The sequence below is a fragment of the Electrophorus electricus genome, chromosome 15, assembly GCF_041902795.1.
Source record: "Electrophorus electricus isolate QZ-2024a chromosome 15, ASM4190279v1, whole genome shotgun sequence".
Taxonomy (NCBI): Eukaryota; Metazoa; Chordata; class Actinopteri; order Gymnotiformes; family Gymnotidae; genus Electrophorus; species Electrophorus electricus.
Genome location: NC_137511.1, coordinates 14620001 through 14640917, shown reverse-complemented (window position 1 = coordinate 14640917; position 20917 = coordinate 14620001). Strand labels below are relative to the sequence as shown.

The following is a 20917-nucleotide window of genomic DNA, read 5'->3' as shown; positions in this document are numbered from 1 at the left end:
AAAACTAATAAGAGAAAACAGGTATTGGGAGCAACATCACTGAGGTGAAATTAGACGCATTGCAACATTCATTTCAACTACAGCACAGAGTGAGCTGAATGTTTGTGGCAAAGGTAAAGCTATTTTAAAAGCGCTTTGATGCAAAAGTCCTTTTCTGACATGATTAAAACAGTCATGTTCATCCAAGGAGCTTCAGCATTATCCTAATCTAGCATGATGGCATTAGGGACCAGGCTGCAGATTGTCTACTGGGTGACATCAACATGCTAAGATGAACCCTGGGCCTCTGGTAGATCCCTAGCACCCCACGTGTGTTGCAGATGAAGTCTAGGAATGCTGACGTGCACGTGAGCTGTCAACATCAAACGCAGCTAAGATGAACCACAAGACAACCTGTCTGTAACCACTCTCTTTTGAAGTAAGATTCCACACTTTTTTCAGTGTTGAGGGCTGGGTTTACTTCAAAGAAAGCTCTGTTTTTCCCCTGTCAGTATGACTACTGGTTATAATATTGCAATTAGACAATTATGAGGTTAAATGAATCATTCATGGTTGCAGTTCCACATTAACCACACAAGGGATACATTTGCACACACATTTTCAGTTTGTTGGATTGCCTGTAATCCTGCAATGCTCAGGTCCTTGGCTACTGCTATCATGGAATCTTACTTCTATTTTTCCAGCAGACCTCAACACTGCTATTTTCTGCTACTTTCCTCATTGGACCTGAGCAATGAAGGGTGGTCATTAACCCATGTGATTCTCCTCACTTATCTGGGTCTCTGCATGTGAGGGTGTGGTTAAATAATGTTTTTGTACTGCTGGATAGGTGTAGTCTGCAGTCCATTGTCCACCTCCAGTTTTCTTAGTTTATTTGGAAGCGGAACATTTAAAAGGTTATCGAGACAGAAATATGAATTTATCTGTGGTCCATTTATTTAACTGTCCGATATTTTCTTTTGGGGAAAAGACAATATAAATTTCTCCACTCTTCCTCCAGCAATAACACCAGAATGGGGAGGGTTACATTTTGATGGACATATAAAAGCTTGGAGGTATAGACTATACTTGACAGTCACTGATGATAGTTCAACACATTTTAGGAGCTTGTATGTAAAGGTAAGCGTTTACATATTTATGCTAAATGACTTGACTCCAACTTCTGTGTTGTCTTCAAAACAAATTGAGTTAAAATATTTTATTTGGTATTGTGTTGCTTCACATCTTTGTTGTTTATCTCACATTTAATAATATATGTTAATTTCATAGTTTTGAATTTGATGGGGGGGGGGGGGGGGGGTTGTGTGTTTTTCAACTTGAGGGATAGGTTTTTGCCAAGTCGTTCAGGATCAGTAACATGTTCTTAATCTGTCCTTCTCTCGCTCCATCCATGCACAGAAACATGCAGGTTCTTCTGGCCTTGTTTTTTATACTCTCTGTGGGTGCTGCACAGAATAGAAGAAGACAAAGCTTTGAGTGGGACTACAAAGTTGAGGGTAATACTGAGAGAGAAAGAAAGAGAGAAGAATCATTATACATCTCAGCCATTCTCAGTCACATCATGGTTTTTTATTTTGATTTGAAGAGAATATTCTACTTGAATTTCTACAAGGTTATATGTTTAATTGGGTTTTGTATTGCAGCTGAGAAAGTGAACACCAGAGGGTGTGCTAACCTCACTTTAGTCCTGGACAACTGGAAGTTTGCAATCATGACCCAAGTGAAAGACCTACTTCTGAATGATCACAACACTGTGCTACCGGACTATAGGAGGTTGGTTCTGTGGGTTTCAACAAGCATTCAACAGGTTTCCAGACAGTTTGGGTTCTCCTGTTAAAATGTGACGTTTGACTTATTGTGATAAATGTATTCTAGGATTGAGCCCCTGTCTGAAGCCCTCAACGATCTATATAAGGAGTTCAACACTCTGAAGGAGCGGCTGGGTGAACTCACTACCAAATTCGAAGGAGTGGAATCATTTTTGGATGATTTTCAGACAGGTAGGAGCCCCACGTCCCCCAGAGAGGATCGCCCCAAACCTGGGACACAGGGCAATCCTGACCCTGAGCCTGACAAAGGACCAAGACGCAAAAACAGAGTGGTAGTCTTCAGAAGGGTGAAGATGCCATAAACCGCACAAGTTTAGAAGACTATTCACAGAACAGTCTGAATTTGATTAAATGTTTAATTACAATATGTAGATATATTATTTTAACATGCAATATGTTTTAATGGTCGGTGGGAAGAGTGATTTATGGAATAAAAGAAGAAAGTAAGGCAGGAATGTTATTACAAAAATGTTCCACTTGGCACAAAACATTATTTTATCTACTTACTATTACATGTTTGATGAATAGAAAATAATTGCATGATGTTTCTAGTAACGATTAATCATTTATGTGCTGTTAGAAAACTAGTTTACTGATTTTTATTTAATTATCAACGTTTGAGAAAGATGCATAATTTAGCTAAGATGCTTTTCAGTGCGTTGTTTTTTTTACGCTAGATGGAGGTCTTGTACAGCATTGTAACGATATTAAACACTGCCAGTTCAAATCAACCTTTTGTCTATCCATTTATTAAATAAAATGATACATGCTCTTTCGTAACCAGCTGTGACAAAGCGTTTTGTTTTTTTTTTTTGTTTTTTTTTGGTTTGATTGTTTTCCCTGTGTGAACTGGCTAAAGCATTTATAGTGTAGCGACAGGTTTGGAGGAAGTTCCTGGTCGTGTCAGGACTTCTATACACTGGATAATTAAAATGGGAGCAGCGGATGAAACGAAACCGAAAGTGAGGCTTAAAGTATCGATACCGAAGAAGCGACGAGAGAGGGGCAGTGAGGCGCAGCTCACGGAAGGACGTACCCGTCAGGTAAGGACATGTCGTATGGCAGTGTTCTCTGGAGAGGTTTTCACCGTGTCCAGGATATGGTTTTATTTGTTGCTTAGTTTTGAGAACGTCTTTGAAACAGTGTTTTGCATACGGCAGGGATGGAATCTGGGAAAACGTTTGCGCGAAACTGTTAAGGCCATTCTAATGGATGAAGACTGGATTAAATGGAAATATAATATATCTACGCATGTAGGCGTACGGGCAATTGTATAAAAATGTACTTGTTAATATAATATTGAGACTCAGAGATACGCCGTCTCTTCAAATCACTGAAAATTATACCCAAGAAAAGTCTTTCCGGTATTAATGATCAAGAAACGTAGCGTGAAGGCAGGATATAACGTAAGGCTTTAAAATCCAGCTTGTTGCAAACCGCTTGGAGATATCAAAATATACTACAGGCCTACCGTGCAATTCGATATTTTCCTCCCCACAAAGGATCTTAGAAAGACAGAAGATTCTGTGTACTACTTAAAATGTGAGGAGTTTGCGATTTTTCAGTTTAATCATTAAAAAAAGATTTTGTTATATTTTGTTTCATTGGGACGTTCAAGGTTTTATTTGGTTCTTTTCTCTTTTGTGCATGGAACTAGAAACCAAATGTAAAAGAAGTTTAAAATGAAGAGGAAACGGAATAGAAAAGACAGAAAGAAAGACGCAGACAAAGCCGGCAGGAACAGTGACAGCACCAGGGAAGGCAAGCAGAGAGAGTGGAGGAAGAAATCAGAGCATGGGTGCACAAGCCCAAACCCAACCCAGTCCCAGAGCCAGATGGAAGATACCCTCGGCCGAGGGACGAGGGACCAGGCTGAACTCGCAGCTGATCAGGGTTCCACCAGCTGTTTTCCTGAAACAGGAAAAGTGGAGGCTCAGACTCAGACAAGCGAAGCAGAGGTAAAAGACAAAACAACCCAAACGGAATGTATCAGTCAAAGTACGCGTCACACGCAAACAGAGTCAAAGATCACTAGTGAAGCTGCACTGCCAGAACAGCAACCGATGCAGGTCCACCCTGAGCCTCCAGGGGGCACTGTGGAACCAGCGTCCTCAGGCAGAACGAATGCACTGAAGGAGAATAATGAAGGCAAGGGTACCAAGCATTCTGAGCAAGACCCGGGACCTCTTGTTCCTGAAAAAGATCATAAGAAAGGAAAGACTGTACTGTCAGGCAAAGGTGTGCCAGACCACGAAGGAAAGGTGAAGGATCATAAGAAGGAGAATGGAGCAGAGTCAGGAGATGTCCCACAGAGGTCCTCTGACTCAGAGTCAGGAGAAGTCCTGAAGAAGTCCTCTGACTCAGAGTCAGGAGAAGTCCTGAAGAAGTCCTCTGACTCTGATTCAGAAAAAAGAGAACCTAGGTCATACGCGGCTGTAGCATCAGGTGTAGAACAAACCAAAGATGCAAAGGAACGAAGGAATCAATCAGCAGAGAGACAGGAAGGGAAGGCGGCCGGTGACGGAGCACAGGGGTAGGCTGGGGTCCTGTTCTTCATTTCAGCCCACTTTAAAGCTTTGAATATAAAACTACATAATGCATAATAACATGTTAATGAAGTCAGAGATGTAACAGTTCTGATGCATTATATTCTTACAGAAAGTCATTAGGGGGAGGACCCAGTGGGCAGCAAAAGTTCACCTTTTATATGTACATAGTGGTGGACAAATGCTTTAGGTTTAACAGAGACTGTGATAAACTCATGCTGCTCCAACAAGACAGCCATTTCGTAATGGAAATGACCTACTTCAGGTGAGTTTTTTGTCAGATCTCTTTGTTTTGAATTTTGCTTTAGTTTGTAAAGCATTATGAAGTATTGTAATGTATATATGAGTTAGTACAATCCTGCATAGCAGAAGAGTTGCAGTCTTTAGTGTTTTCCTTACTCAAACACATGAGGTAGTCACAGTGTTCTTTACTTAGCCTCAATTCCTAGATCAGGGGAAATCATAAACTGGCCAATTCTAGGACTGTGTTGGAATGCACTGCCTGGGAGGGGTTTGGAGCACTGCTTTATGATACAGCAGGTCACCAGCTGATGTTAATGGGATCTGTTTTAATATTTATCTTAGTTTTGTGTAGATTTATTTCTTTTTTCTTTCCACATACTAGGGGCTTGGGAAAGCATGGCTACCTGATCGAGGCAAACTTCTCTGTTGATGAAAGTATGGTGCTTAGAGGAAACAGATTGGAGTATAAGTATGCAGTGCTACAACGACAGAAAGTAATACAGGAAATAGCAACAAGATACCTTTTGATCCCCGGCGATCGGTCAGTAAAAGGTAAGAAAACTGTTCTGTGTTCAGCTCTACTGTCATTCTCGGTTCCATGTATTTTGGTAACTGTGTAATATCTTTGTTGATGCGTTTCATGTCTAGAACTGCACCTTTTTGAGGCGTACATGAGTTGCCAAGGATCATTTAAAGATTGGCTGTGGAGCTGGATTAAGACTGCAGATAAAGTTATTTCTGAGGCTTGGGACTTTTCCGCACATGTACTTCTGGATAGATTGTTTGAGAAGTGGGATCCATCAAACCAGGACAGCATGCAGGCGTTTACACAACACTTAAACCACTATAAAATAGGTTTCCTGGCTGCCAGAGAGCATGTATTTTACTTCGAAAATCTGCCTACTCCTATTGTAAAGGTCAGTAAAAACATTTGATTCAAAGCAACACAATTAGAGCTTTGAGAAGTACTACACATTGTCAGATCTACTGAAATCTAATTATTATTGTTATATTACATGTCCTTATATTTATTATTTATGATTTTTATTTACTCTTGCTTTATCAATTATTACATACAAAGGGAAAGATTCTGGGAATTGTAAAAAACAATTTCAATGTTCTTCCACTGTGTCAATAAAGTGATTCTTTTCTATCTGTGTGTTAGGTACTAGAGCTGATAGAAAATAAGCTGGTAAGGCTACTGAATGGTGAGGCAGGAGGAGGGTCTACAGAGCGCATGGCTCACCTCAACCCTCTGATGATTGGCCTCTCAGTGTACCAGGTGTGCTGTGCATGTCGTGTCGACCTTGGGATCAAGAACTGGGGCACTCTCTGTCACATAGTGTCATCTGACCCTGCTCTCAGACAATTAGGAAAAGTGCAAAATACCTTTCCACTCCTACTTAAGTAAGTACTAAAACGATGAAGAAGATTATCTCTCTTAAAAATAACATTCAAATTAGATTTTACAAAACACAGTACAAGGCAGTTATGGAAAAGGAGCCCTTGCAACAAAAAATTATACATGTCCATTTACTGTTTTTTCGTATTTTACAAAAACAAAAGCAATAATATAAAGTGTTATAGCAAATTTTATTTTTAAATGTCCACATAAATAAAGTAAGGTAAGTCTAAATAAAGCATATTTAGCACTTAAAATGTAATTTTAATGTAAATCAAAAACTAAAATAATTGATTACACCAAATGGCGAAATGGCTAAAATGATGGTAACCTTTTTTCTTTTTTTTTTTCTTTTTCTTTTTTTTTTATGTTTTATAGATGTATATCACAATAGCAGTAGTACAGGGTTGGTAGAATTTAAAATAATCCAACTCAAGCACTACTTCCAGTAGAGTATGTTATAATTTGTCTGTATCATTTGGTTCGATTCCATGTTCCAGCATGGTGGTGGGTCTGATTAACAACTGTGCGAGGAAGCTGGTTTCAGAGCTCGTGCTGCTGGTTCCTCTGCTCCATTCTCTGAGATCGCCTGGCACGTACTCGGCCCGTCTCGGCCCAGCTGTTGAGGAAGCTAATTGGACAGCCCTTCTTGATGTGGAGTATCGTCCATACAGGGAGAACATAAGAGCATACCCTGACAAGAGGAGGTTTGTTATGGTGACTTTTATAAGATATTAAAACTCCAGTTAGGAGGTAAATGACACAAATTGACTGATAAGAGCCTATGTAGCATAACCCCATAAAGCAGGAATACTGTAGAAAAATATCTTTAAAATAATTAAAAATAATAATTAAATATAAATGCCTACTTGACTGTTGACCATTCTGAAGTCTGTTCAGAGAAAACAAATAATATATAACATTAATTCTTCCATATGTTTCAACATTTATTTAGCCATGTAAGAAATAATATGATTATTATGGTTGTTGTTGTTATTAGCAATATGATTTGTCTACAGAACCTAAGCCCCCCAAAACACCTCAATTTCTCTTTAATACAGGCTTTGATTAAATAATATTGAAATTTTTTTTCACCCATTTTTCCAGAATGATGCTCAAGATTTTGGATGACCACAAATCAGTGGCTAAGGAAAAAGAGCATGTTTTGAGGAGCTGGTTGTCTATGGTGGCATTTGATGATATTACTGAGTTTGCCAAGTTGACACACATTGTGCCTGAACATGTGATCCAATGCCTGATGTACAGACTAAAGGAGTTAGAACTGAACATAGACAAAACTAATTTTGATAATTCAAAGAAAAACCTACAGGTGTGTTTAAGACAGCTGTATCATAGTACAGATTTGGGATTTTTGCACAGTTTTTTTTTTGATAGGTCTTTTTTCATGTTACAGATCACCGAAGAGATCTTGAGACATGCACTAAACTGGAAGGAAGACGACAGGAAAAGGTACATAGCTCATGTTATCCTTTATAAACCAGAGAGAAGACAGTACAAGCCTTTATTTTTGTGAATTTCTCTCAAGGGTTAATCAAGTCCATCCATCCACATCAATATGAATAAAGTTTTACATTTTTTAATTTTTATGATTAAATGTTTTATGATTTCTTTTTTTAGAATCATGTACTCTGAATACTTGGACTCCATTTTTGAGTGCTGCAGACGTGTTCATAAGAGCACTTGCAGAATAACTCGGGTTACTTCATTGTTTAAGGCTGCGGTGTTGTCCTTCCAGTTGGTGCTAAAAGTTGCTGAAGTTCAGCATGAAGAGCTTTCAAAAGTAACATCTTACAACTACACAACTTATGTTCATTCATTCCTCTGATCTGCCGCTATTTTGACAACTTGCAATGTTTTTGTTAGAAAGGAGAAGAGAAGGATAAGGGAAAACAGTTTGTGTCACAACTTGAGAACATGCAGCAGGAGTTCAGTCAGTGGAGGAATGGTCTGCTTCACAAGCCTCTCTTCTCCCAGTCCAGACTTTCTTACCCTAATGAAATTGAGGTATATATATAAAAAAAAGAATATAGAAAAAATAAGGCTTAGCCTGGAGTTGGGTTATGAAAATGCAGAAGTAAATGTGTAAACAATGTCCTGTGTCCTGTATGCAGATCTGGAATGCTTTCTTTGAGCTGGATTGTTCAGTCCAGTGTGTCAGAGAGCAATGGCTACACATTGTGGAGACAGACTTAAGAAAGCGGATATCTGAGGTAGAAACAAGACAGTATATACGCTTCATATATTATTTGATTTTTATTTGTTATCTGACGTTTATTTATTATCTGTTATATAGTTTACATTCCATGTTAAACATGGACTTTTTTTTTTTAAATCTCCATTACAGCTCAGTGATATGCAGCAAGTGCAGGTGTGTTGTCTAGAAATGTCGGCACAGGCTATAAAGAAAAGCCACAGCAACATTCAGACTTGTTTTGACAATTTGTGTCTGTCTGCCATCAGCAACATATGCCAGGTTGGTGAAAGCTGTCTCATATGTAAGGTTTTAATGACATGAGTACACTATTATCTATTCACATCCTTAACTCTTCTCTAGCCCACATATCCGCTCACTACATGAATTCACATACATACTTATCTATTTCCACTTTGTTTATACTCACCCAATATTTGTCATGCTTAGGAAGGAAAAGAGGGGGATCTCCTGCGGACTCTCTTGTCAGACCCTAAGTGTCTTTCCTCTTCCATCCTCTCCTCCATCCTTGTCGAGTCAGCAGCTCGCTATGGAGAGGACACAGTGACCCAGCTATTGGACGGCCAGTCTGCAATCCATGTCCTTCTGTCCCAGGGTACACAACTAATGTTAAGCCTCTCATCCATGTGATAGACACAGCATTCAAAGTGGCCACCGCACACCATAAAACTCCTATCCTTCAGTGGCACTTTGAGGTTTCTCGGAACTTGATGTTAGGCCCTAACCCTAACCCTATCTGCCCTATTCATATCTGCCAAGCTAGCTTGTCTGGTTTTGCTTACTGTATATTTTGATAGTACCTCTTTCTCTGCTAGCACATTAGGGTAGTCCATGTATTCATTTGTAATGAAGAGGAATATACAAGTATTTTTAGTATGGTGTGGCTTCATTATAAAAAATAATATATTAATTTGAGTCTCTGGAATGACAAATTGAATCTTTAGCAGTCCCTACATTCATTTAATGATAAATATCCTTAATAACGTATGTGTTCTGTCTTTTCAGGGGACAGGAATCAGTGGAAATTAAATAAGGATGCCAATCAGCTTATAGAGATTTGTCTGACAACTCTGAGTTCTCTGGTCAGGTCTCTTTGCCTAGGTGATATTCCTCTTGGCCACTTGCAGGCTATCCTGAAACACTCAAAACGCTTTGAGAGGCTGTACCAAAATTGTAGGTGGCATGAACTTCTTTTATCCTCAGTATTATTGCAGTTAATTAAAAAATGGAATTTATTATTTTCAGTTCTAGACTTCTAATAAACTGCATGTTTTTAGACTTCTCAATTATACTCACTTTATGTCTTTATGTCCAGGTAAGAGACACAACAAATTCGATAACATTTCTATTGATGCAGAAGAGTTGCTTGTTCAAAGGGAGAAAGACCTCAAAGCCCTGGAAGAACAGAGAATACATATGGATGTCCTCATAAAGATGATTGCAAAAATTGCAGAGATGATCCATGGTGAGTTTGCCATAATAGAGATCACTAATCCCTCAACGATATCTTTAACACCTTTGTACTTTTTATTTTAAATTATTTTTGATGATGGTCTATAAAATGTTTTTCATGTTCCAACAGTGCCTGAGATCTCCTTACTTGAGCAACAACACAAAATGAATAAACAAACATTGAGCTTAAATGAGCTAGTGGAAGTGCATCCATGCTGTTCCAAGGAAGATTTGAGAGGAATCTCCACAGGGAGGGTGCTGTACTATAGTGCTGACCCAGTAATGCTAGATAAGGCAAGGCAGATGCATGAATTTCACGAGAGCAACCTTCTTCTCTGCTCATGGGTGGAAAAGGCAACTGCACTGGCTTCTGCAACGTCTTGTGCTGTCCCTGTGTCTGTGAAGCTGATGGAAGTTTTTTCTGAAATCTGGGAGCCTTCTCTCCATGACTTCTCCAAATTAGCCTTGAGGATTGCATATGGAGTTGCCACCTTTGAGGAAGTGGACAAAGTTGTGGATGGGTGTGGTGATGAAGGCGAGGGCACTCAGATCAAGAAGGAACTGAATCTTATGGCAGCTAAGTTGGAGTCTTATCAGGGCCCGGAGAAAGACTGGCCTGAATTGAGGCTTAGTCAGATCCAGGAATACAGACAGCTTTACCATGCGGCAGAGTCTGCAGGTGCTGTTATGAAGATAAGGGATAGACTCAACCTGCAAGGAGACTTCAGCCATATATACTGTCTTACTCAGCTGGTAAAGTTACAGTTCAGTAAAGGTTTCTGGATCTTTAACACTAAGATGGCAACACTAAGATAACACTAAGATGTCTCATTGGTCAATCAAATTTGTATTTTGTGCTGTGCAGAGAGAAGACTCATTCAAGAGAAAGACTCTAGAGTCGCTAAGTAATGACCTCATCAGTGCCAAGCAAAGGTTGTTGGATGTCAAACATCAGCACACGGCTTGTCTGGAGGCATTCTTGGAGAGTGAAAAACTAGTCAGCTGGGTTAAGGCACACATTAAAGGTGAGTTACTGGTCCTCAAATCTATTCACTGTTTAACTGCCTCAAATATTCCCTGTGTTTTAGAGGAGGCACATCTTATATACTTATTTCCACAAGCTTACTTAATAACTTGGTCGCTACTGTAAGTGATCCTTGCAATTTAAAACAGATCTAAGTGAGCTGAAGGTCTTTATGGAATTGGCTTCCATTTCGGCTGGAGAGAATGATGCTGAGATTGACAGACTGGCCAGTTTTCATGATGCTGTCATGGGCTACAGCCCTTTGCTCTACTCCCTGTCTGAGATGGCGGGCTTTGAAGACTTTATATTATGTGCTCAGCAAGTGTGGGACACTCTTCGAAGAGATGAGAAACTTTCAGGAAAACTGGTATGTTTTTTGTGTTGCTTTTTTTTTAGAATTATGTTTTGATCTGTTGTACATATGCCTTGTCAAAATAACTCTTTGCTACATTTGAATCTAAATAGTTGTTACGAGTAAATAGTTTTAAAATAGTTATATGCAAAGTTGTATCTATGTATGTTGTTTGTAGAAAGACTCTTCTCGTTGGCTGGATTGGCTGAAAAGCCTGAGGGAGACTCATGGCTCTGTTGAGCAGTCTTCTCTGTCTTTGGCCTCAGCTATCAACACCCATGGTGTGTACAATGTAGGCTGGCCAGATGGCTCTTCTGGAAATGTGAGTAGTATGTCTCAGGCACTGAACCCAAACAAGAACAAATGTAGTAGAAGGATATGTATGTTGGTTCATTTGTATTCTCATATATTTGTATGAGGTACACTGGAGATGTTTGAAGCAAGGTCTTTTTGTTACCAATTTTTAGAAGTGTCTGGGCAGTGTCTTATGTATGAAGGTGATGAACAATGAAAGGGACAAGACATATAGCCTTGATGACCTCCTGGAGCTTCAGAACAAGCTGATGCTTATGTCATCCAAAGGAGAGCATGGCAAGGAGCAAGTGAACAAGTTCACTGAAGTCAGTTTAATATAATGTGTGTTCTGTTTAATATGTTGCTGTATTAAAACAGCCCCTAAACTTACTCGGACTATTTATGGTTCCAGTATTTAAATTCTTCAAAATATTTATAGATCAAATTATTATGGTATAGTGGAGTTATTCAGTATGTTCACAATAATATGAACAATGAAACTCTTTCTTGTAGGTTTTTGAGGGAGTGCAAAGAATGGGACGCATCCTCCTTCAGTTATGTTCGTCTGGCAATGTTTTCTTCCAAGACATGAGAGCACTTGTGAAATGCAACCCTGAAAATGACCTATGCATTAATCTTCACTTTCCCTTGCTTGGGAAACATGTTGTCTATCATGGGCTTGTTACGGAGAGGCTTCAAGAAGTATGTCGTTCTATGGAAGCTTGCCATGAAGATTGGCGTAGTTTTATGTCCGATATGAGGTGTAGATTTCATGTTCTGAATAACTTTACCTCAGAACAACTAGTTTACCTTTGCTACTGGATACACAGTATCTGTGTAACAGGAAAGCCTGTACCACAGCAGATATGGTATCTCCTCACCCCCCTTAATCCAAAAAGCACCTTAAATGACATCAGAGATGCCTTTGCAAAGGCAAGAGGGAGTTCCAATTCTCTCTTTGGATGCCAGCTCGGTGCTTCCTTTGTAAAACTAGATTCAAAAGACAGTTCTGGGTCAGAACAGTCTATGGTACCAAGACAAGATGTAAAAGTAGGTAAGATTTACAAAGTCAGTACAAGACAGGGAGCTGACACTGAGAATATGTTGGAAGAACATCCACACAAACCTGAAACAGAATGTGAAGTAAGCAAGCTTCAAGAACATACTGAAGAAGAAGAAGAAGAAGAAGAAGAAGAAGAAGAGGAAGAAGAAGAAGAAGAAGAAGAAGAAGAAGAAGGAATCTTTGTTAAGTGGAATCAGTATGAGATGGAGGTCCTTGGTGATGAACCAGAATCAGTGACTAAGACTGATTTGCACCATTCCACACTGCTCCATGAAAAAGATGCTTCAGAGCCTTTGAGAGATTTGTGGCGACATTTTAGAAGTGACATGCCCAGATACCTTACACACTATGTAGATATAGAGCTCCTGGCCCGGTTCCTTTCCAATCTCTCTGCCATAAACCAGCTTTATATCAACCGAAGGTTACCATCTATTCTTCATGAGGGAAGGCCCAATCTTGTTCACTGTCCTGCATCAGAGTTGATAAGAACCACACTTTCTTTTTACATGGAGAGCCCAGAACAGACTTTTCCCTCTATTGATGAGGTGTTAGTATGCCATGAAAACACAACTGAAGAAGAGATGGAGATCTTTCTACGCCGATGCCTAAGCCATGGTGCTTCAAGCAGTCATAAGAAAATTTATACATTGGTCAACCCAGGTTTGCTGACCTATGATGTGAGTGTGGCGCTGGCAGAGCAATTTGAGGCAATGGAAAGGAGTGCTGGGTCTCAGTATCGCTTAATTATGGTCTGCCCAGTAAACCAAGACAGATATGTCCCATCGTTCTTTAGCAACTACAAGGTGCAAGCAATATTGAACATTTCTGCAAAAAGTGTCCAGGAATACCTCCGAAATCACTTGAATATCCCATTTGAATTTTGCTGCCACTTTGAGGCTTATCCAGATGGTGTTTCGTCCTGGATGATTACATCTAAACGTCCAGCTGTTGGTGTGTATTTGAATATTTAAATATTTTATGTCAATTTGATGCATAAAAATGTTCTCTCTGCTTTGGTTAATAATTAACCACTCTTTTCTCCATGCAGGAAAGTCACTCTGTGTTAAACGGATGTTCCAGCATTTCAAGACAAAGTTTCCATCAGCAAGTTATCTGCCAATTAGACTAATAGAACCTTCTGTTGACATGGATCTCTTTATCCAGACGCTTTTGGAGAAGCTGTCACCATTGAGAGAAAAGGATCCTGTTCTCCTGCACATTGACACTGGAGCTGTATGTTTCACAACAATCTCACTTATAATTGACAGTGTAATTACTTTTATTTACAATGATTTCCAGTTTTGGTTGATCCTAATATTGTGTATTTGGTTTGACAGGTTCAGTGTGGTTTAGAGGAGTTCCTTTTCAAATTACTTGTTTTAGGATGTTTGTGTAACAATGAAGGGAAACTGTGGAGGAGAAACAAAGCTCACTTGTTGGCAATTGAAGCTCTTCTGCCAGATCCTGCACACAATACTCAAACTCACAAAGAGGTCTGCCTTTCTTACTTTGCAATCACATATTTTGTTTTGTTTATGTTTATATTAGATCCCATTTATAATATGTCAAGCAAAAAGTTTCTGTTGCTAATAATTAATTAAAATATATTAGTTTTAATTAGTTTTTCAATATCATTATTTAAATTAGAAATTTGTGGTCTTTTAAAACAATTATTTGTACAATTATCTTATTTTCCAGTCAAATCAAGGACTTCTGCATTTACTGCCAACCATCCACTGTAGACCACCAAAAGAAGTCAAAGATTTGGAGCTCCAAATAAAAAATGACAGACACATATATGTGACCTTAGACCCACTGATGGACAGACAAGAATTTGAGTCCGAAGGTGTTCAGAGACCTTACCAATATCTGAAGAGACTCAAGGAAAATGAGAATTTGGACCATTTTAGATATAAAGCTAAGTCTGTAGAAGACAATCCAGTGGACTGTCTTCAGTATCTTTTATCCAACTGTGGACTGAAAGACCCATCATGGGCTGAGCTGAAACATTTTACTTGGTTTCTTAATCTGCAGCTGAAAGACTGTGAGAATTCTGCGTTTTGTGATCCAGAGTTTTTTGCTGACAATTTGTGTGGTTTCAAGAACTTCATAGTTAAGTTCATGATACACATGGCTAGGGACTTTGCCTCTCCATCCCTGGACATCTCTGACCAGAGCTCTTTTCTTCTCCAAAAGAGTGACCAAGGAGATGATCTTTTAGCCAGATTAACCATTCGAAAGCGATGGGAGAATGAGCCTCATCCATACATCTTCTTTAATGCAGATCACTTGACCATGACGTTCCTTGGTTTTCATGTGGAGCAAAATTCCAAGGGGACTCTTAATGCTGTTGATCCACGAAATAGCAACATTTTGATGGCAGATGTGATGTCACATGAACTTTTCTCAGGACTTCAGGAACAAAGAATTTCCTTCTCTGAAGACTTTGATCAACTACCAAGAAAGGACAAAATAAAAAAGCTTTCCTTTGTTGTTGGTGCTGAATTACGGTTTGACCCTGATCCGACATATGAGCTCACTGCAGACAATGTAATGAAGATGTTGGCTATTCACATGAGATTCAGGTGTGAGATACCAGTCATCATAATGGGGGAGACTGGCTGTGGGAAAACCAGACTAGTGAAGTTCCTCTGCGATCTGCAGAGGGAAGGCAGAGATGTTGAAAACATGAAACTGGTCAAAGTTCATGGAGGAACTACTGCTGATGCTATATACCAGAAAGTCAAGGAGGCAGAAACACTTGCAGAGGAAAATAGTCAAAAATACAATTTAGACACAATTTTGTTTTTTGATGAGGCTAACACCACAGAGTCCATCTTTGCCATTAAGGAGGTACTCTGTGACAAGACTGTGAAAGGATTTCCCTTGAAGAAAAATTCTGGTCTGAAAATAATTGCAGCCTGCAATCCCTACAGGAAACACAGTACTAAAATGATTGAACGATTGGAGCGAGCGGGGTTGGGTTACAGAGTAAAAGCTGGGGAAACAGAAGATCGACTTGGTAAAGTTCCCATGCGCCAGCTTGTTTACCGGGTTCATCCTTTACCCCCAAGTATGATGCCCCTTGTGTGGGACTTTGGACAGTTGAATGATTCAGCAGAGTTCTCATACATTTGTCAGATTGTGCAGAAACAAATGAAAGAACACTGCCTGCCTCTTAAATGCCAGACAGTGGTCACCAGTGTTTTGGCAGCCTCTCAAATTTACATGCGGCGTCGAGAAGATGAATGCAGTTTTGTAAGTCTTAGGGATGTAGAGAGGTCATTGAAGGTGCTGGTATGGTTCTACCAACACAGAGAACACCTTTTCCCAAACTACCAGTCGACTGACATAGTCCAGATGACCTTGAAATGCTTGGCTCTTGCTTTGGGTGTTTGCTATTATCCATCACTTGAGTTCAGAGAGAATTACTTGTTGACTATTAGCAAGTATTTTCTCAGCCCACTTAACTCTAAAAAGGCACTGGAGGATGAAATTTCCTCTTGCCAGGACTTCTTTCTCCAGAACATTCAAACAAGAGAGACAATTGCTAAAAACTTAGCCTTGAAAGAAAATGTCTTTCTAATGGTGGTCTGTATTGAGCTAAGGATTCCCCTCTTCCTGGTAGGCAAGCCAGGGAGCTCTAAATCTCTAGCCAAAACTGTTGTAGCAGATGCCATGCAAAGACAGGCTTCTCACTGTGAATTGTTCCAGAAACTAAAAGAGGTACACATGGTATCTTTTCAGTGTAGCCCTCACTCAAGTCCAGAAGGAATCATTGGAACTTTCAGGAACTGTGCTCGTTTTCAAAAGGACAAGAACATGGATGAATATGTCTCAGTGGTGGTTTTGGATGAGATTGGTCTGGCAGAAGATTCTCCCCAGATGCCACTCAAAACCCTGCACCCTCTTTTGGAGGATGGGTGCATTGACAGAGAAAAGCCAGATCTACACATGAAGGTAGGCTTTGTTGGAATATCAAACTGGGCTCTTGATCCAGCAAAAATGAACCGAGGGATTTTTGTGTCTCGTTGGGATCCAAGCGAGACTGAGTTAGTAGAGACAGCCAATGGCATCTGTTCATCCTCCAGGTCTGTTCTTCTAAGAATGAAGCATCTCTTGCCCAAGCTGGCAAAAGGATTTTTAAGCATATGTAAAAGTGACAATGACCAGTTCTTTGGACTCAGAGATTATTACTGCTTGGTAAAAATGATTTTTACCTCAGTTAAAAAATCAGACCAGGAGCCTAGTGACAGTGATTTGGCAGAGGCAATACTACGGAATTTCAGTGGACAAAAAGGCAACTTTGATCCTCTCAATCATTTCCAAGACCTGTTCTTTAACTTCCATGAAGTCCGTAGGACAAGCACACTAAAAATGATTGAACAAAACATTGACTACCACAATGAAAAAGAGAGCCGGTATCTTCTTTTACTTACAACAAACAATGCTGCCCTGTACATAATTCAGCAGTGCATATTTTCAAAAGGTAATTACACCTGCCCTGAAATTGTGTTTGGTTCAGGATTTCCCAAAGACCAGGAGTACGCGCAAATCTGTCGCAATGTGAGTCGAGTGAAGATGTGCATGGAGACTGGTCGGACTGTCATCCTCTTAAATCTGCTGAATCTATACGAGAGTCTCTATGATGCATTGAACCAGTACTATGTTTACTTTAGTGGGCAGCAGTATGTTGACCTCGGACTCGGATCCCACAGAGTGAAATGTCGAGTCCACAGAGACTTCAGACTGGTTGTGATCGAAGACCAAGAGAAAGTCTATGACAAGTTTCCAATTCCACTTAAGAACAGGCTGGAGAAGCACAGAGTAGACAGGAGTACAGACTTGGCACCATGGCAGTGCAAAGTACTAGAAAAACTGACAAATTGGGTGCAAAAGTTTTCCCAGTTTTCTAGGTCCTTTGCATCAGATTTTATCCCAACTGATGCCTTTGTTGGTTTTCATGGAGATGCATGTGCCAGTGCTCTCCTGCAAGCTTTAGAAAGAAAAGCAAAACAGGACAATTCAGAAGTGGGAGATGGCCATATTGTCTTTAATATGAAGGACAACAGCATTTCAGTGCTCACAGAAGAGGGTAGTATGTCTATAGAGGGTGACATGAAAGAAAACAAGACACAGGGCCACACGCGAGGAGAAGGATCTGACTCCAATCAAATTTTACCAGATGACAAGAAAAGTGCTATGCCAGACAATGGTGTCCAGTCAGATGTTCCTAAAGTTCTCTCTGACGAGGATGCTGAGGAACTCTTAATGAATGTAGATGACAATTTGGAGGACATTAGAGTTGAAAGGGAAAGAGTGGAAACTCTTGAAAACATTTCTGAGTTGGAGGAAGTGGACATAGGTTTGGCTGACCTTGACACAATAAAGTACAACTTACCAAAGAAAACAAAGGATGAAGAGGAAGAGGTCTTTGAGTTTGCCAAGTACTTCTTGTTGAACTGTGCCACTCCAGATTCTGTGCTGAGGTTAAAGTACTCTGAACTAGCAAATCAGGAAGTAGACAGGCTCCAGAAGCTATTTTTCCATCAGCAAAACCATCACTCCCTTAGAGCCTTTATGGACAGTCATTTGCAGAAGTTTGAAAAGGAAAAAAACAGATTCATAGAGGTGAGGTATAATTTCATAAACATTAATAATGTCAATGACCAGAAATTTACCAATAATTGACATATTTAAGATATTTTCATTGTCTGGTGTATTTGATGCCATCTAATTAAAACACATGATCTGTTGCATTTTGTGCTAGGTAACCACTTTCTCTAGTCTGCTCACGAAAGCTGATGTGCGCCATCTGTCACGGACTTTGGGCTTGAACATGGAGCAACTCCTTTTACTCTCATTGCACCAGTTTGACACAGAGGCCTCTTTTTGCAGCAGGATTCGGTACATAACCTTTTTGATTAGTACTGACCTACAAGGAGGCGCTTGTGTAGGGTACATTTACACCTGCAACTTTTATAGCATTATAGGTTTCTAAGATCTTGTTAACTCAGAATTAACATTTAGCTTTTCCACAGTACACTTTTATTTATTTTATTTTTTCACTTTTCTTTAAGTGATTGGTGATGCACATGAAACTATAATCTACAAACACCTGATGTTTTTCACATTTTCACATTGTGAAAATAAATTTAGGTTAATTCCTTTTTCCTTGCCTTTTTTGCTGTTGCTCTCAGATGCTTCCTTCAAAATGCTGGTCTGTCCCTCCATATCCTGCTTGTTCAGATGGACATGGAGGATTCCCCATGCAAAAATGAGCTCATTGCTTCAGCAAAGTGAGTTTTTCTGCCCTTGACCATTTATTTCTTTTAAGGAAAACTCATGATAGGTTCATTCTGACATGTCAACTTTCAGAAGTTCTTTCATTTACCAAAACACTTCGTAATAGAAAATATTCTACAGAATGTATAGATTTTTACATTCATTTGGGTGCAGTTCTAATGAAGAGTACATATATAGTTGACACTTTTATCCAAGGCAGCATACAATTGTGACTAAATATGCCTTGAGCAATTGAGGAGCAAGGGCCTTGCTCAAGGGCCCAACAGTTGGCAGTGTTGGGGTTTGAGCTAGCAGTCTTTCAATGACTAATCATGCACCTTAACCACAAGGTTACCACTGGCTAGAGTAGACTTGGCCCTTACGTTGTTAGTGTTGCCTCATTGCCTATGGCGTTTGCACATGCTGACCTTGTATTTATTAATATGTACTTTCAGGTACTGCACCATGAATGAACTCCTGTCTTTCCCATTAGAAGATCGCAACTGTTATATTGTGTTTATCACAAAGCTCGCCAGGATTGCAAGTGGCAATAAGTATATTGGTTTCCAAGGAGGTAAGTAAGTAACTTTCTCAAATGGACATTTATACCAGTGTTGGTTGTATTGTTTAAAGTTACTTTCTTTCAAAGGTGCATGGCTTTCAGTACATATTGATGACCTCAGAGACACTGATGACATGAGTTTGGATCTCTCTGTTTTCTGTGGAAAACCTATCAGCAAACTCCTCTCACAGACAAGACAACCAGGTCTGATAGCTCCTTTCATCATGAACCCTTACCTAACGCAGATATACATATATACATGCACATATAGAAAGCAAAATGCAGATATACCTTCCCGATCCACTTCATTAGAAACATCTTCCGTACAGGTACATCTTTAAAGGCTATAACCTTTTGCCAATCATATTTCTTAACTCTCTTCTGCCTAGCCCTTTATTAATGGTGAGTTTCTGAGTACTGAACTGCTGTTGGCTGGACTTACAACCATGCCACCTCCACGTAGTACTATGTTAAAGTGCCGCCTCCATGCAGTACTATGCGTTAATGCTTTGTTGAGAATGGCCTATCACCAATTATTCAGTCCGCAGTGATCCTGTGGTCAGAAACTATATTTATGTGTTTTTTATTCTTTGTCTTGCCGTTTAATCTGGTATCTTAGATTATACCACATACATGCTATTCATGTTTTTTCCATAATGTGCATTTTAGATATCATGGGTGTAGAGCAACAGAGAGACATGCCAAAAAGCCAGCTGGTAAAGTTCTAAGGAATACTACCAAATATGCAAAATAGCAATTGTTGTATTAACTTTCTACAGTTATATGACTTGTTTGTTTGTATATTTGGTGAACAGAATGAAACCGCATACCTACACAGTTTTTCACTTGTGAGATCCTGTACTCAGAAAGCTGTTTCTTTACTGAGAGACCCCGTTAATAAAGCCTCTAGGAGTATGGACCGTATGCAGATTCTTCTTGGCCTTCTGGGAAATGACTCAGGACCAATTGGAGGTTCGTTAATTTCTCTTATCTGCACTAATTATCAGCATATCTTACAGATTTGTTTTTCATCACTGTATCAGATATTAAACATTTTTTAATCTGTATGATAATGTTGTGTAAATATCACGTAATAAATTTGTGTTTTAGCTAAATTCCAAGAAATATTACTGGCAAAACTGGTGGTTAACATGACACAGAGGGAGGAGCTAATTCCTGAGGCCGGAGACTGGGTGAATAAGGAAGCCATGAAGCAAGAGGCCCTCCAAGAAGGCGGGACTCTCAGGTACTGCAGGATAATCAGCTCCTGGTTTAAATGTTAAGGATTAAAGAGTGATTTCACTTGTGCACACAGTGGTCACTTGGTCCACAGTTTTTCTTTGTTTAATTCCTTTTATTGTATTTTTGTTAGCAGATTATAAATAAGATAAAGAAATCATTAGAATAATCAAGGCTATCTGACTGAGTTTTTTGTAGACTTTGTATGCTGTGTTAGCTCTCAAATATGACATTGTTTTCAACCTATAGGAGAAACACCTTAATCATTATTTAACTTAAACGTCATTCTTTTTTGTCTTTGTATGTAGACACACTCTATGGCGATATCTACAAAGCGTACTGACCCCGACCCTGGCCCAGGTGTTCGAGGTGTTGGACAGAGACTCTAACCTG

General features: G+C 39.5%; 2 protein-coding genes across 6 annotated transcripts in view; both read left to right on the top strand.

Moving 5' to 3' along the window:
• The first annotated feature begins 49 nt into the window (after nucleotides 1-49).
• On the top strand, nucleotides 50-2547 carry LOC113579257 (uncharacterized). The gene is made up of 4 exons (XM_081697616.1): nucleotides 50-1119; nucleotides 1399-1496; nucleotides 1644-1773; nucleotides 1876-2547. The coding sequence occupies exons 2-4, from the start codon at nucleotides 1403-1405 to the stop codon at nucleotides 2129-2131; spliced, it is 480 nt and encodes a 159-aa protein (XP_081553742.1). The 5' UTR covers nucleotides 50-1119; nucleotides 1399-1402; the 3' UTR covers nucleotides 2132-2547.
• A 195-nt stretch (nucleotides 2548-2742) lies between these two features.
• The window catches only part of rnf213b (ring finger protein 213b), a 32495-nt gene continuing 14320 nt past the window's right edge, over nucleotides 2743-20917 (top strand). For 3 of the 5 annotated variants that reach the window (XM_081697514.1, XM_081697513.1, XM_081697516.1), the window contains exons 1-33: nucleotides 2743-2872; nucleotides 3487-4362; nucleotides 4488-4640; nucleotides 5001-5170; nucleotides 5267-5535; nucleotides 5784-6025; nucleotides 6521-6727; nucleotides 7128-7350; nucleotides 7435-7490; nucleotides 7659-7821; nucleotides 7905-8045; nucleotides 8153-8251; nucleotides 8386-8514; nucleotides 8683-8848; nucleotides 9259-9426; nucleotides 9569-9718; nucleotides 9836-10458; nucleotides 10571-10730; nucleotides 10879-11096; nucleotides 11260-11403; nucleotides 11549-11701; nucleotides 11889-13389; nucleotides 13487-13671; nucleotides 13776-13931; nucleotides 14137-18069; nucleotides 18209-18345; nucleotides 18639-18737; nucleotides 19179-19297; nucleotides 19373-19489; nucleotides 19955-20001; nucleotides 20101-20257; nucleotides 20396-20531; nucleotides 20833-20917. The exon at nucleotides 20833-20917 is cut by the window's right edge and continues 98 nt beyond it. In XM_081697514.1, coding sequence (XP_081553640.1) covers nucleotides 3512-4362; nucleotides 4488-4640; nucleotides 5001-5170; nucleotides 5267-5535; nucleotides 5784-6025; nucleotides 6521-6727; nucleotides 7128-7350; nucleotides 7435-7490; nucleotides 7659-7821; nucleotides 7905-8045; nucleotides 8153-8251; nucleotides 8386-8514; nucleotides 8683-8848; nucleotides 9259-9426; nucleotides 9569-9718; nucleotides 9836-10458; nucleotides 10571-10730; nucleotides 10879-11096; nucleotides 11260-11403; nucleotides 11549-11701; nucleotides 11889-13389; nucleotides 13487-13671; nucleotides 13776-13931; nucleotides 14137-18069; nucleotides 18209-18345; nucleotides 18639-18737; nucleotides 19179-19297; nucleotides 19373-19489; nucleotides 19955-20001; nucleotides 20101-20257; nucleotides 20396-20531; nucleotides 20833-20917 — 11157 coding nt within the window. In that variant the 5' untranslated portion in view covers nucleotides 2743-2872; nucleotides 3487-3511. The other 2 variants (XM_027013065.3, XM_081697515.1) reach the window with 2 other exon arrangements.